Raw genomic sequence first — 16,816 nt, forward strand, 5'->3', positions numbered from 1 at the left:
ATTAACAATTGATCTGGCATCAATTTGTGTGAGGTAGACAGTGCTCCACTCCCCAGCATTTACTAAACATAGCACAAAAAGTAAGGACATTTGTGTTTGGTAGATTATTTCTTTGTTGTAACAATGCTTCTTGGCAATAAATCTTATACCGTTGGAAAGCCTGTTTATTTCCCTTTTAAATGGTGCCACATTTGTAAGGAACATGCATTTGTGGGATGAGCAGCAGAGCTGAGTATGTGGGTTGCGCCCATGAAAAATCTGCCAAATCTTCTCTGCCAATGCCAAACAGCTTATTCTGCCATTGACTCTTGTTCGGTGTTGTTTGGTGGATTGGATGATTGAAGTCTGAAGAAACAAGACATATTGGCAATTTAACAATTTATTCATTTAATAAACAGGAGCCACAGTAGCGTGTGGAAGAACCATACACAGCCATAACAGCCTGGCACCTCCTCCTCATGCTGGTCACCAGCCTGGTCACACACTGTTGTGGGATGGCATCCCATTCTTGTCAGCACCTGGGGGTACCAGAAGCTCAAAACAAGAGTCAATAGCAACAGCAGAATAAGCTGTTTGGCATTGGCAGAGAAGATTTGGCAAATTTTTCAGAAAATTTTCAGCCAGGTTCAAATTGGAAAACAGATGCTGTCTGGGCCTCACAGTACTTTAAATGTACTCAACCTCCAGGTTTTGACATTAGAATGTGAGGCTGGAGCCATGGACTATGTGGGGGGGAGGGGGGGAACTGTAAAATTGTAAATAGGTGCCCCTTCCGAACGGAGACCCGACCTTTGTTTTCTGGGTGTTGTCTCCGTTCCTGCTGCGGCCTACCATCGGCCCAACTCCTGGAGCTGGCGGCCTCCAGGGCTCTGGTTCGCAGAGCCCGCGGACCGGACTTTCCATCAGCGGAGCCGGCCGTCTTCGGAGGCTGCGGGAGCGGCTGCGACTCGCCTTAGGCTCGGGCCGCGTGGATGCCGACATCGGGAGCTCCGGCAGCGGCAGCGTGTTCGCCCGCCCCGGATCGCGGGGCTTGGGCCGCGGACATTTCACCGTCCGGCGCGGCCTAAGATATGCCGCGGGATATTTCTCTGCTGGGCGGGGGCTTCAATGTCGGGAGCCACGACCGCCCCGACGTGCAGCAACAGCGGCAGCGTGTTCGCCCGCCCCGGATCGGAGTTATCATCAGCGGAGCCGGCCGTCTTCGGAGGCTGCGGGAGCGGCTGCGACTCGCCTTAGGCTCGGGCCGCTGCGGACCGTCCGGCGCGGCCTCCAACCACAACAACCTGACTGCGGGAGAAGACGGCAGGAGAAGGGAAAGACATTGTGGCCGTCCATCACAGTGAGAAGAGGACTGGAGGAGACTCACTGTGATGGATGTTTCTTTGATGGATGTTTCTTTTTTTGTGTGTTTTTGGGGTTGTGTAATTTTAATGCCTTTTTATTGTTGGACTGTGGGTGACTGAATTTCGTCCAATATTGGATGACAAATAAAGCTATCTTGAATCTTGAATCTCTTGAACTGAGAAATATTGGTAATTCTGCACGGAATCGCTAGTTAATATTAGAAAAGTCCAGTACATTTTTCAGCTGGCAATTCTTTTTTCAGGTTTTAGGTCAAGATAATAGATTAAGGCACCTACCGTCTTGAACAAGAGTTGCCAGCAGGTCACTCCACTCAGCCCGGAAGATATTGGCCCCAGTTAGACTGCCATCACCCCCAATCACGCACAAGTTGTTGATGCCATGTTGGACTAAGTTGTAGGCTGCTGCCAGGCGTCCTTCTCGGGTGCGGAAACTCTTGCACCGGGCACTGCCAATGATAGTTCCACCCTGTCCACCAGAGAAAGGAAAGATTCTACTGAGAGTTGCCCATGCGCTACTAAGGCTTTGGGTATGAATGTTCATTTACTGAGGATGCATTGAAAGATAACCAGGCTCATTCAGAAGGAAAACAATAGACGTTACAAGCAAGTCTCGGTTATATTAAGCCTAGTCTCTAGTACCTTTTGCAGGATACTGACTACCATCTCAGATTGCCCTACCAATTCTGAAGCCATAATAGCCAGCATGGGGTTTCTGATGGAATAACTGGAAGGCTTGTTCAGTGTGCTTGTGCCTTTTCATTTTCAGAATCCATTTTGAGACAAGTTTCTACATCTACTTTAATTTCCTGAACCTCTTGTCTTCAATAAATGTATATCTTTATGTAAGTACGTATAAAACACATTTATTTATTTAAAAAAAGGATCATCTACCATTGTTTTCTTAATGTGTACATTTTAAGTTTGCTTTTCCCTCTGGAGTCCTCACCCTTTTTCTATGCACCTCCCTCTGTCTGATCTGCCCTTTCAACCCTGGCTTTGCTGTTTTAATTGTTCAGCCTTTAGATCAGGTCACTATCAACAGCTGCATTCCTACTGCATTCCTCCCACCACTGTTCTCGTGTTTAATAATATTGTCAAAGTTCACTCACTGATTGAGCCAACACTCATACTAACACAATATTTTGACTCTCTTAAACAAATCTACATTCTTACGCCATTACTTTTGTTAACACACTGACCATTTCTGACAGTTTAAGTCCATCCATGGAGAGCCTTATTGGGGAGGGTTACTTTGATTCTTCTCGCTGTTGCCAGAAAATTTTCAGCCAGGTTCAAATTGGAAAACAGATGCTGTCTGGGCCTCACAGTACTTTAAATGTACTCAACCTCCAGGTTTTGACATTAGAATGTGAGGCTGGAGCCATGGACTATATTGGCATGATCCTTAAGTGACGGTTATCTTACACTGCCCACCCTCACACTAACTATCACCACCCCACTGCCCCCTTCCCCAAGAATCTTTTCCAGACATGTTGATGCAAGTCTCACAGAGGCAGCTGTTTGGATTGGACAGGCAATGGGGATTGGATATCATTCCACACAGATACATGCTAATTTGTGACACGATGCCCAAAGACAGCAGGACGGCCATTAAAATGGAAATTACGAATTAACTATGATAAACACAATCTGTCCATTATCTCCCGAGCACAACGATTCTTCTGGCCAAGCAACAAATTACAATAAACAGCACTAATGAAATGTATTTTCATGGCAATAACAATTGTGTGAATGGCTTTGGTCATGTTTTTGTTAAATAAAGCACGCTAACTATTCTATATTGAATAGTTTCTAAGATAAAATGATGAGCCATTCATTTGCAGTTAATGGAAGCAGCAGCAGTGGGTTGCAGACACAATCATCATGTTCCACAAGCAGCATTCTTTCTCACAACCCACCCCCAAATCCCTCCTGCACCCGACACCAAACAAACCCCCATTTGCTACAATGTTGCAATGGCACAAGCAACCAATGCCAGAAACAGAACAATCTTACCATTGATGGCACTCCATCACTACAAGTGAAAATGATGAAATTTCACTATGAATGCAACCTGGGGCAGAGATAGATGACAAGATGTACAGAAAGGATACCGATAACATATATGGTTAAAAAAATGTGAACAAGTCATCCAAAAAAATTAAAAAATCCAACTTCTGATTTAAGATTTCAGCTATTCTACCATCAACCATCAACTATTTCTCCCATCCTTTTCATCGTTTAGCTGGGTTAAATTCACCTGAGACCAATTCTCAGGTGGTTTGCTGGGTTAAACCATGCAGACCACCTGACCTGTGAGAACATCAGACCAATCACTTAATGATTTCTGCACTCACAGGTCATTTCACACTGTCCAGTGATTACAGCTTCGGACAGCTACAGTGTCTGTCATAGGTCATGTTATGCGAAAACATTCTGCATGGCTGCCAAAGCTAGCTTATTGGAAAATGGCTAGTAAAACATCCCATCTGGATGGAGTCTAAAGATGGACAGCCACAGCCCTCAGCAGTTTGATTTGAGGCAACAGTGTCTTTGCTCCACAATTTCCTTCCTCAAGATATGCTGCCAATTTAAGCAACTAATGCTGTGTAATTCTGAGAAGTTCCTGGACTCAGTTTGATTGTTGGAGAGAGATCGTCATTTGAAAGGTGTGAATTGCAATCAGGTGGCGATACTAAGAGAGATGTCCACGTATGTACAATCAAATGTACAAAATATGGTCTCCAAGATGTAGCAAAAGTGGATAAGATAGTGCTGGAAAGCTTCGCTGCAACCAAGACTTGTATAATATCTCACAGGAGTAACTCATCCCTTGAATTTGAGTGTGGATTCCTCAGACAAGGATTAGTGTTGTCGCTACAAGTCTGCTCTCTGGTTTACAGTAGAGGTGAAAGTGAACAACAAATATCTAACACAAACTTTAAAGATATTTAACCGCAAGGACTACATTTAACTGTCTTTTCTAAACCAGGATCTTCTCGTGCAAGACTTATGAAACAGAATGAAGAAATGTCTATTACTTACAAGTTGGATGATATTGGAAACGCTGTCCCATTCTGCTAATTTCAAGTATTGCTCACCACCAACAAGCCCTTCGTAACCCTGCAAAGCAAAGGCAAACCTGTTAGAAATTTGAGAATACCCAGGTGTCCTTGCCCCTCCATTGGTAACCATGCTTCCCACTGCAAAGACCCTAAACTCTGGGATTTCTTCCACTTGCCCGCTTGTCTCTCCATTCAAGTAGATTCTTACAAGCCATCTCTTTGACTGAGCTGTCCTATTGTTCCCTGTAGACACGCTGGAGTATCTCAGCAGGACAGGCAGCACCTCTGGAGAGAAGGAATGGGTGACGTTTCGGGTCGAGACCCTTCTTCAGATTGATGTCAGGGGAGTGGGCGGGACAGAGATAGAATGTAGTCGGAGACAGTAAGACTGGTGGGAGAACTGGGAAGGGGGGACTCCATCCAAGGACCCTGACAGTCTTTTCAGGTGAGGCAGAGGTTCACTTGCACCTCCTCCAACCTCATCTACTGCATCCGCTGTTCCAGGTGTCAACTCCTGTACATCGGCGAGACCAAGCACAGGCTCGGCGATCGTTTCGCTGAACACCTCCGCTCAGTCTGCCTTAACCTACCTGATGACCCGGTAGCTCAGCACTTTAACTCCCCCTCCCATTCCCAATCTGACCTCTTCCATTGTCAGAGTGAGGCCCAGCGCAAATTGGAGGAACAGCACCTCATATTTCGCTTGGGCAGCTTACACCCCAGCGATATGTACATAGAAACATAGAAAATAGGTGCAGGAGTAGGCCATTCGGCCCTTCGAGCCCGCACCGCCATTCAATATGATCATGGCTGATCATCCAGCTCAGTAGCCTGTACCTGCCTTCTCTCCATACCCCCTGATCCCTTTAGCAAAAAGGGCCACATCTAACTCCCTCTTAAATATAGCCAATGAACTGGCCTCAACTACCTTCTGTGGCAGAGAATTCCACAGACTCACCACTCTCTGTGTGAAGAAATGTTTTCTCATCTCGGTCCTAAAAGACTTCCCCCTTATCCTTAAGCTGTGACCCCTGGTTCTGGACACCCCCAACATCGGGAACAATCTTCCCGCATCTAGCCTCTCCAACCCCTTAAGAATTTTATATGTTTCTATAAGATCCCCCCTCAGTCTTCTAAATTCCAGCGAGTACAAGCCCAGTCTATCCAGTCTTTCCTCATATGAAATCTGGTGAACCTTCTCTGTACTCCCTCTAAGGCAAGAAAGTTTTTCCTCAGGTTAGGAGACCAAAACTGCACACAATACTCCAGGTGCGGTCTCACCAAGGCCCTGTACAACTGCAGCAGAACCTCCCTGCTCCTAAACTCAAATCCTCTTGCTATGAATGCCAACATACCATTCGCTTTCTTCACTGCCTGCTGCACCTGCATGCTTGCTTTCAATGACTGGTGCACCATGACACCCAGGTCAAGTCAAATTTATCAAGTCAAATTTATTTGTCACATACACGAGGTGCAGTGAAATGAAAGTGGCAATGCCTGCGGGTTGTGCACAAAAAGAATTACAGTTACAGCATATAAATAAAGTTAATAAATTACTATTATTGTCGACAAAAATTTAGTCTCTGGGGTTATAAAAGTTGACAGTCCTGATGGCCTGTGGGAAGAAGCTCCGTCTCATCCTCTCCGTTTTCACAGCGTGACAGCGGAGGCGTTTGCCTGATCGTAGCATCTGGAACAGTCCGTTACTGGGGTAGCAGGGGTCCCTCATGATCTTGCTTGCTCTGGATCTGCACCTCCTGATGTATAGGTCCTGCAGGGGGACGAGTGTAGTTCCCATGGTGCGTTCTGCCGAACGCACTACTCTCTGCAGGGCTATCCTGTCCTGGGCAGAGCTGTTCCCAAACCAGACTGTAATGTTGCCGGACAGGATGCTCTCTACAGCCCCAGAGTAGAAGCAATGAAGGATCCTCTGAGACACTCTGAATTTCCTCAGTTGTCTAAGGTGGTAAAGGCGCTGCTTAGCCTTACCCACCAGTGCGGCAATGTGCGTTGCCCACGTCAGATCCTCTGCGATGCGGACTCCCAAGTATTTGAAACTGCTCACCCTATCCACAATAGACCCATTTATCTCCAGTGGCGTGTACGTCTTTGGATGTTTAGCCTTCTGAAGTCCACAATCAGCTCCTTTGTTTTAGTGACATTCAAGAGGAGGCTATTGTCCTGACACCAGAGTGCCAGATCAGCCACCTCCTCCCGGTAGGCCTTCTCATCGTTGTTGGAGATCCGGCCCACCACCACAGTGTCATCAGCAAACTTGATGATGGAGTTTGAGCTGAACCTGGCCCCACAGTCATGTGTGTACAGGGAGTACAGTAGGGGGCTAAGGACGCAGCCCTGGGGGGATCCTATGTTCAGGGTGAGGGAGCTAGATGTGTGTTCCCCCATCCTGACCACTTGGGGCCTGGCAGTGAGGAAGTCCATGACCCAGGCACACAGAGGGGTGCTAAGCCCCAGTTCCAGCAGCTTCTCAACCAGTCTGCTGGGGACTATTGTGTTGAATGCTGAACTAAAGTCAATGAACAGCATCCTCACATAGCCCCCCTGGCTGTCCAGATGAGAGAGCGGTGTGTAGAACCTGGGAGACCGCATCATCCGTGGACCTGTTCGGACGGTATACGAACTGTAGTGGGTCCATGTTGCGAGGAAGGAGGGCGCAGATGTGCTTCTTGACTAGCCTCTCAAAGCATTTCATGACAACCGAGGTGAGGGCCACCGGTCGGTAGTCATTTAAACACGCTGGAGAGGCATTCTTTGGCACCGGTACAATGATGGATCTTTTGAAGCATGCAGGGACCACGGACTTTGCCAAGGAGAGGTTGAATATTGTGGTGAGCACTGGAGCAAGCTGAGTAGCACAAGACTTTAGTACTCGCCCAGATATACCATCTGGGCCTCCAGCTTTCCTCGTGTTCACACGCGTCAGAGCCCACCTCACCTCATGCTCGGACACCGAGAATGTGTGCACATCCCCGGCGGTGGATCCCCCTCCAGCCTCGCTAGCCAGCGCCCCTTCGGTGCTGTTTTTAGACGGCGAGCTGGTGGTGTTACCCATCTCAAACCGTGCGTAAAAAGAGTTCAGGTCATCAGCTAAGGAGGAGCCGGCACTTCCGGTTGAGGGGGTGCTGGACCTGTAGCTAGTTATAGTCCGTAGCCCCTGCCAAAGGCGCCTGGTGTCCTGCTGCTCCATCTGTGACTCCATCTTGTCCCGGTACCTCTTTTTTGCGTCTTTCACTGCCCTTCGCAGTCGGTATGACTCTCCCTTGTAGTCATCCATGTTGCCGGATGCCAGGCCGGAGTTGTAAGCAGCGGTGCGAGCATTCAAGGCCAAGCGAATAGACCTGTCCACCCAGGATTTTTGGTTAGGGAAGATACTGACCCTTACCATGGAGATGATGGTATCGGCTATTGTGGCAATGAAGTCCGTAACCGCTTCCGCAAACTCATTTACGTCTCTGGAACTTTCTTGGAACATGTTCCAGTCGACTTCGCTCAGTGCATCCTGCAGCATGGCCTCTGAATGGTCAGCCCACCGCTTTACGTCCCTCGTCACTGTCGCTTCCCGTACTATCCGTTGTTTGTACTCCGGCAGCAGGAAAATGGCAGCATGGTCAGATTTCCCAAAAGGAGGGAGAGAAACGTTGCATCTCCCCTTCTCCCAATCGGTCACCATTCAGGTAATACTCTGCTTTCCTGTTCTTGCCGCCAAAGTGGATAACCTCACATTTATCCACATTATATTGCATCTGCCATGCATTTGCCCACTCGCCTAATCTATCCAAGTCACTCTGCAGCCTCCTAGCATCCTCCTCGCAGCTAACACTGCCACCCAGCTTCGTGTCATCCGCAAACTTAGAGATGTTGCATTCAATTCCCTCGTCCAAATCATTAATATACACTGTAAATAACTGGGGTCCCAGCACTGAGCCTTGCGGTACCCCACTAGTCACTGCCTGCCATTCCGAAAAGGACCCGTTTATTCCTACTCTTTGCTTCCTGTCCGCCAACCAATTTTCTATCCACCTCAACACTGAACCCTCAATACCGTGTGCTTTAAGTTTGTACACCAATCTCCTATGTGGGACCTTGTCGAAGGCCTTCTGAAAGTCCAGATATAACACATCGACTGGTTCTCCCTTATCCACTCTACTAGTTACATCCTCAAAATTCTATAAGATTCGTCAGACATGATTTGCCTTTGGTAAATCCATGCTGACTTTGTCCGATGATTTCACCACTTTCCAAATGTGATGCTATCACATCTTTAATAACTGACTCTAGCATTTTCCCCACTACCGATGTTAGGCTAACTGGTCTATAATTCCCCGTTTTCTCTCTCCCTCCCTTTTTAAAAAGGGAGTTGACTTCTCTAACTTCAAATAGCCCTTGCTTTCCCCCTCTCTCCATCCCCTCCCCTTCCCAGTTCTCCCACCAGTCTTTCTGTCTCTGACTACATTCTATCTCTGACCCGCCCACTCGCATGACATCAGTCTGAAGAAGGGTCTCGACCTGAAACACCACCCATTCCTTCTCTCCGGAGATGCTGCCCGTCCTGCTGAGTTACTCCAGCATTTTGTGTCTACCTTCGGTTTAAACCAGCATCTGCAGTTCTTTCCTACACAGGAGATGGGGGTTGGGGAGGAAACTGACCCAACGCTCACCGCCAGTCAGTCTCCGAATTGTCGCTCAACGCCATCTCTCCACCCTTTCTCCTCACCCTCTCCATCTCACTGACCGGTGCAGGGCCTCCCTCCCTCACTAACCGGTGTCGGTCCTCCCTCCCTCCCTCAATGACCGGTGCCGGGCCTCTTTCACTCCCTCCCTGGCCAGTGTCGGGCCTCCCTCCCTCCCTCACTAACTGGTGCCGGGCCTCCCTCCCTCCATCACTGACCGGTGCTGGGCCTCCCTCCCTCCGTCACTGACCGGTGCTGGGCCTCTCTCCCTCCGTCACTGACCGGTGCGGGGCCTGACTCCTTCACTGACCGTGTCTACCTTCGATTTAAACCAGCATCTGCAGTTCTTTCCAACTAATATTCCCTGTGATGCTTGCTGTCAAATTCAATTTGTTAACAATCATGTACACCTCCTCGGGAGGGTTTACTCCTGTAACAAGGGCATATAAATCCTAACTGCTTTTGCCTCACTTTGTGAGATTCAGTGACAGCTCAAGTTCCCACGAGTAACTCCAGAGCTTCATGGCCAAAGAACAAATAAAACTGCTTTCCTTTTCATAGAGAGTTTTCTGGGATGATGCTGAATGCTTGCCCCCTGTTAGTGAAAATAAAAATTCCTAGCCAGATTGCAACCCTCAATTTCTACCAAAAATTGGGAATATAATAGGACTAAATTCAACACAGGATAGGCAAACATGTTATAGAAGATTACCTTTCAAATAATTCAGTTTGTTAAAATCTGTAACAACTTACTCGATAGCAAACCAAGCGTGAACTATTTAAATTGTTCTGAAATTAAGAAAGCGAACAGCTCGTTGAAACTGGGAATAAGGGTATTTGTTTCAAGGGAAGTATCAAGATGAAATGAAGTTTTTAAATTTATGAAGGAATTAGGAACATTAATCCAAGTGAACTGTTGACTGCATGAAAGTTCAGATACCAGGATTGAAAGTTTTAAATCTACATGATTAAAACCAAGGAAGGAAAGTGAAAAAAAAAATTCTATAGCCTGTTCATAAGCACTTCACTCTCAAAACATTACAAGTAAATGTGGCTATAGGTGTACAGATAAACACAAGTACTCATACTCTATTGTTTAAAACTGATATGAGAAAAAAACTTTTTCACCCAGAGAGTTGTGAATTTGTGGAATTCTCTACAACAGAAGGCAGTAGAGGCCAACTCGCTGGATGAATTTAAAAGAGTGTTAGATGGAGCTCCAGGGGTTAGCGGAATCAAGGGAAATGGGGAGAAGGCAGGCACGGGTTACTGATTGTAGATGATCAGCCACGATCACAATGAATGGCGGTGCTGGCTCAAAGGGCCGAATGGCCTCCTCCTGCACCTATTTTCTGTTTGGCAACCTGGCTAGAGAAAAATGTCCGTATAACAACAGGATTAGAGTTGAATATTCTGCCAAGAACACAAGCATTCTGGGCCTATCTTTGAGCTACAGTGCCCTCCGTTATGTTTGGGACAAAGACCATCATTTATTTATTTACCTCTGTACTCCACAATTTGAGATTTGTAATAGAAAAAAAATCACATGTGGTTAAAGTGCACATTGTCAGATTTTATTAAAGGGTATTTTTATACATTTTGGTTTCACCATGTAGAAATTACAGCTGTGTTTATACATAGACCCCCCAATTTCAGGGCACCATAATGTTTGGGACACATGACTTCATGGGTGATTGCAATTGCTCAGGTGTGTTTAAATGCCTCCTTCATGCAGATATAAGAGAGCTCTCAGCCCTTTCCTCCAGTCTTTCCATTATCTTTGGAAACTTTTATTGCTGTTTATCAACATGAGAACCAAAGTTGTGCCAATGAAAGTTAAAGAAGCTATTATGAGACAGAAACAAGAATAAAACTGTTAGAGACTTCACCCAAAGCTTAGGTGTACCAAAATCAACTGTTTGGAACATCATTAAGAAGAAAGAGAGCAATGGTGAGCTTACTAATCGCAAAGGGACTTGAAGGCCAAGGAAGACCTCCACAGCTGATGACAGAAGAATTCTTTCTATAATAAAGAAAAAAACCCCAAACACCTGTCCAACAGACCAGAAACACTCTTCAGGAATCAGGTGTGAATTTGTCAATGACCAATGTCCTCAGAAGACTTCATGAACAGAAATACAGAGGCTACACTGCAAGATGCAAACCACTGGTCAGCCACAAAAATAGGATGGCCAGGTTACAGTTTGCCAAGAAGTAAAATGGAAACATAGACCGAAACATAGAAAATAGGTGCAGGAGGAGGCCATTCGGCCCTTCGAGCCAGCACCGCCATTCATTGTGATCATCCATAATCAGTAACCTGTGCCCAACTTCTCCCCAGTACTTAAGTACTTGAAAGAACAAACACAATTCTGGAAAATGGTCTTGTGGACAGATGAGATGAAGATTAACTTGTATCAGAGTGATTGCAAGGGCAAAGTATGGAGGAAAAAAAGAACTGTCCAAGATCCGAAGCATACCACCTCATCTGTGAAACACGGTGGTGGGGGTGTTATGGCCTGGGCATGCATGGCTGCTGAAGGTACTGGCTCACTTATCTTCATTGATGATACAACTGCTGATGGTAATAGCATAATGAATTCTGAAGTGTAAAGACACATCATATCTGTTCAAATTCAAACAAATGCCTCAAAACTCATTGACTGGCAGTTCATTCTACAGCAAGGCAATGATCCCAAACATACTGCTAAAGCAGCAAAGGAATTTTTCAAAGCTAAAAAATGGTAAATTCTTCAGTGGCCAAGTCAATCATCGGATCTGAACCCAATTGAGCATGCCTTTTATATGCCGAAGAGAAAACTAAAGGGGACAAGCATGCTAAAGATGGCTGTAATACAGGCCTGGCAGAGCATCACCAGAGAAGACACCCAGCAACTGGTGATGTCCATGAATCGCAGACTTCAAGCAGTCATTGCATGCACAAGACATGCAACAAAATACTAAAGATGACTACTTTCATTTACATGACATTGCTATGTCCTAAACATTATGGTGCCCTGAAATGGGGGGATATATGTATAAACACTGCTGTAATTTCTACATGGTGAAACCAAAATGTATAAAAATTACCTTTATTGAAATCTGACAATGTGCAATTTAACCACATGTGATTTTTTCTATTACAAATCTTAAATTGTGGAGTACTGAGACAAAAAAAAAAAATGATGGGTCTTTGTCCCAAACATTATGGAGGGCACTAGTATGTAGTCAAGATGCCAGAGGTATTGGTCACAGTGAAAAGCACTCACTAACTAGTAAACACACATAAGAGGATATGGGGCTAATGTCCTGAAATGCATATCTCGGTTTTAATCTGCCCTTCTTCCTTACATAAATAAAATGTCATGCAAAAGGTTAGAGACCAGGGCCAGAGCACCAAAGTTCAGTGTAAACAAGCGAGTAGCCAAATAAAGCAAGATAATAGGATGGAAACCTTCCTGATGTGGATCAAATCGTCAATATTAGACATGTAGGACAAGAATGACACTAACCTCATAGACAAAATAAACATCAGCACCCACATAGATCCCCATCCGTACTACTGCTCGCACGGCAGCATTCATACCTGTAGATTACAACATGTACAGTTAGACCAGAAAATCTGAAAGGAAGAATTAATAACGGTGCTTAATACAACAAGATATTTAAGACAGAGAAAATATGAAACAATTTACTGGAGTGCAGTAACCAGACTACACAGCTGGCAAAAGGAAGGGGGCAGGGATATCTGGGGAAAAGTGAGATGTTTTTGTAGCAGGAGTTAAGATCTGAAATTCCATACCTAAAGAGATGACAGGAACAAATTTCAGAAAGAGACACAAAGTTCTGGAGTAACTCAGTGTGTCAGCAGCATCTTTGGAGAATATGGAAAGGCGACTTTTGATAAAGTTAATGAAATCAAAGGATTATGCACAGGTGCAGGAGGCAGCTCTGATGCAATAGTGACGTAGTGGAGAAAGACTTGGAGGACAGTGCTGGTGTACGTTTTGTTCAACGTAACCAACATAAATGCAACATATCTGGAGCCCAAGTGAGCGTCCACATTAAAGGTGGGCACCCAAGTGAGTGCACACCTTTAATGAAGAAAGTGAGGGCCTGAATGCAGCGCTGGAGACTCAGGTTCGATCCTGACTACGGGTGCTGTACTGTAAGGAGTTTGTACGTTCTCCCCGTGACCTGCGTGGGTTTTCTCCGAGATCTTCGGTTTCCTCCCACACTCCAAAGACGTACAGGTATGTAGGTTAATTGATTGGGTAAATGTAAAAAAAATTGTCCCTAGTGTGTGTAGGATAGTGTTAATGTGCGGGGATCGCTGGGCGTCGCGGACTTGGTGGGCCGAAAAGGCCTGTTTCCGCGCTGTATCTGAAATATGAAAAAAATATGAAAAATATTAATGGGTTTTATGCAAAATGCTCCTGGACAACTCTAAGTAAATATGTGCTCTCAATTTTATTTCCAGTCCTCTAACATTAAGCTGAAAGTGGGCTATTTTGGGCTTGAGACAGGTGCAAGCTTTTTTCAGTTATTCAGATATGCAAACTATAATAAAAATTTCACACCTCAGGACTCTTTCTTACATTGAAAGGCTACTTACAGAATATTTTCAGAGCTCAACCATAACTGCATTTGTAACCAATGCATTATCCTATATCTAGAATGCCTTTACCGTAGAAAGTATTTAGTTGATTACAAAGTAACAAGAATAATTCAGTTGTGCAGAGATCAATTAAAACTCAGAGCAAAAATAATGCCTTTAACCCGTGTTTCATTAAAATACAATGGATTTGGTCCTTCAGCACTTCCAGTGAGTTTTAACGAGAAGTGAAGCCATTTATAGGGGCATCACTGGAGGGGCTGGTGCCAATGGGAATAATGTGTACAGGGAAAGAAATACACAATGGCATAACATTAAAGTACACATCTGATTTCACCTGGATTTACAACGTCTCTGCACTCTGTACTGGTGTAATCTGGTCCAAAGTATACCTCAATGTCAACCAGATAGCTAAGTTTTGGTTTGTGAGATCCACAAAGTTTAAATTCTTTAAACCCATTGATTTGTGAGGAAGATATTGCAAAGTCAATTCTTTTCAGAAGCTTTGAACAATTTTAATCCTATAATGTGCTTTTCTTTTTATTATCTCTGATGCTACAGAATCATTGACCTCTGTCTCGTAATAGATTATTTCCACTCAACAATTCACTTGTTACTTGAACTTCGTTTCTCAATATTTTTCAAATACTATGATTGAGGTGGGGATAAGGAAAGAAATTGGGGAAGATAAAATTAGTGGAGTTAATGAAAATATCCAGAGTCTTTAAATTTTACTGTTGCCTGTCTTATTGGAAATTAATTGAAAAATAGATAAAGAGTTTGAGTTTATTTTATTTTTATAAGATAAAATTAAGACCCAATTTGTAAAAGTATCAAATTAATAAAAATTACAATTGTTGTTTTGGCCAATTAGAAGGCACTGTGGCATCAAATCTGCCTCTATTTGAGGCACGTAATAAAAACAATGTTCAAGCACCATTGCAAAGACCTGCATGGAATTTAATGCAGTGCTGCGTCAGTACAGAACTGGTCATGGTGGTATTCAGCTGTTACATCTAAACTGTTTATTCTTTCAAAGAGAGAATTCCTCCACAATATCCTGGCCAAATATTGATCCCATGATCAGTCTCCTCTAAAACAGGTGATCTGTTATTTATCACATTGCTGTTTTGTAGGACTTTCTAGCCATTAACAACAATTATATTTCAAAGCTACTTTGTTGCTCTTAACATCATGAAGTTGTGAATGGCATCTCAAAAGTAGGTCATGATGAAATTAACAGATCAGAATTTGATATAAATATTATATTGCATCAATACCCCAACACGTAATTCGTCAATTCCCCCCACAGATGCTGCCAGACCCACTGAGTTCCTCCAGCATGTTATTTTTTGTTCAAGATTCCTGCATCTGCAGTGTCGCATGGTTCAGGGATTTAATATGGGTCTGGCTAAGACAACTGGAAAAGTTTTGGTACAAGGCAAAGGGAAGCTTTCTTTCAGTTTAGTAGGTCATGTGTTATTTATTTGAGATGTTTAAACTATAAAAGTTTTAGCTTAGTTGGTACAGAGACCCTGCTTGCATGAATTAATCCAGTGAGCAAACATTACCCTAAAAAAGAACTCAACTGCTTCAGAATCAATTGGTCTAGAGTGGAAACAGAAGTCACAATTTTACATATCCCAAAAAGGCAGCAAGTAATTGTTTGATTAGAAAATATATCAATTGATGTAAAGAAAAGGTGGAGCAAATGAGCAGTAGATCTGATAATAAAAATATCATAATTTAAACAGAAGGAACCGCAAATGCTGGTTTTCAAAGGTCTCACGTTTTTTTGTATAGGGTTCATTCTATTTCTTGAGACATAATGGAATGTGAATGTCAAGCCCGTATAAACATTCTGAAAATATCTGCTTTGTAGCGACAGCCTAAAAAAAATTGAAAGGATCGATGACATATTGAGAAATGGCATTGAAACTTGTTATTGCAAAAGTAAATCATTTCTATGTAAGAAATTGTTTAAAAGGAAGTGACAGCAGTTGTTGCACGTACAAAAATGTTGGAATGCCGAAAAGATATCCAATAAAATCACCGAGAGCAAAAATGACACTTCACTTATAAGCCCTTGAATAAAACAAACCCTCAGGGCTACTTCATATTCCCCAGCTCAGTACCGATTTACAATGGGGAAAGTGTACCACAGAGATCAAAGTACGGTATGTCTACACCAACAAATTTAAATACTGAAATGGTACAGAACTCGTGTTATAACCATTCATGACAGTACTGAGCCCACATTTGGAGAAATGAAAATAGTTATGTTCTCCTTATTTAAAGAGAGATAGGAGATATTTTTGCATGGAGGCAGGTCAGAGAAGTTTAATGAGTTGAATCTTGGAAAGGTTGGGCTACTGGATTTTAGAAAAATGTGAGGTGATCTCATTGAAACACAAGATTCAAGGAGGCCTCACTCATATGGTTGATGCTGAGAGGATGATTCCCCTCATGGGATAATCTGGAATAATTTCACAATGTGCGGGGTCACCTATTTAAGATGACAATTATCATTTCTTCTCAGAAGGTATAAACTTTTGGAATTATCTACTGGAGAAGGCTGCGGAGTCTGAATCCTGAATAAATTCTCAGCAAAGATGGTGGAACCAAGATGGATATTTTGATCAAAGGAGACTGAAATGTTATGGGGAACGTAATAAGAGCAGGAACAGGCCACCCAGTTTTCAATACAATAATTTATGATCAGACTGTAAATCTGCCTTTGTCAGTTTCATATAGTCCTCAAATGGCCCAACCTCAAATAACTATTAAATACTTCCAATGATCCCGCCTCAATGAACCCAAGGGGTAAAGAATTACAGATTTACCAACCTCCATAAGAAGTTCCTACCCACTTCAGTTTTAAAGAACCAGGTTCCACAAACCATCTTGCAACATGCCCTCACCCACTATTCGCTCATGTGGAATCATCTCCACAATAACCCGGTCATGTCACCTCATCTGCTTAAAAGGATCAGTAGCTCTAAACTACAAAGTATAAATATCTCACATTTTCAGTGGTTCATTACAGTATAGAAGTTGGGAGGCGCGTATGGAAGTTGGGAG

At 43.9% G+C, this 16,816-nt stretch overlaps 1 protein-coding gene across 1 annotated transcript in view; it reads right to left on the bottom strand.

The window, feature by feature from the left end:
- The window catches only part of LOC144595867 (ATP-dependent 6-phosphofructokinase, liver type-like), a 51,408-nt gene that overhangs the window by 29,091 nt on the left and 5,501 nt on the right, over positions 1-16,816 (bottom strand). The window contains exons 2-4 of the mRNA XM_078403673.1: positions 12,633-12,706; positions 4,410-4,487; positions 1,641-1,830 (exon numbers count right to left, since the gene is read on the bottom strand). Of these exons, the coding sequence (XP_078259799.1) occupies positions 1,641-1,830; positions 4,410-4,487; positions 12,633-12,706 (342 nt within the window). The remainder of the gene's footprint in view (positions 1-1,640; positions 1,831-4,409; positions 4,488-12,632; positions 12,707-16,816) is intronic.

This window comes from Rhinoraja longicauda, chromosome 8 (genome assembly GCF_053455715.1).
Source record: "Rhinoraja longicauda isolate Sanriku21f chromosome 8, sRhiLon1.1, whole genome shotgun sequence".
Classification (NCBI taxonomy): Eukaryota; Metazoa; Chordata; class Chondrichthyes; order Rajiformes; family Arhynchobatidae; genus Rhinoraja; species Rhinoraja longicauda.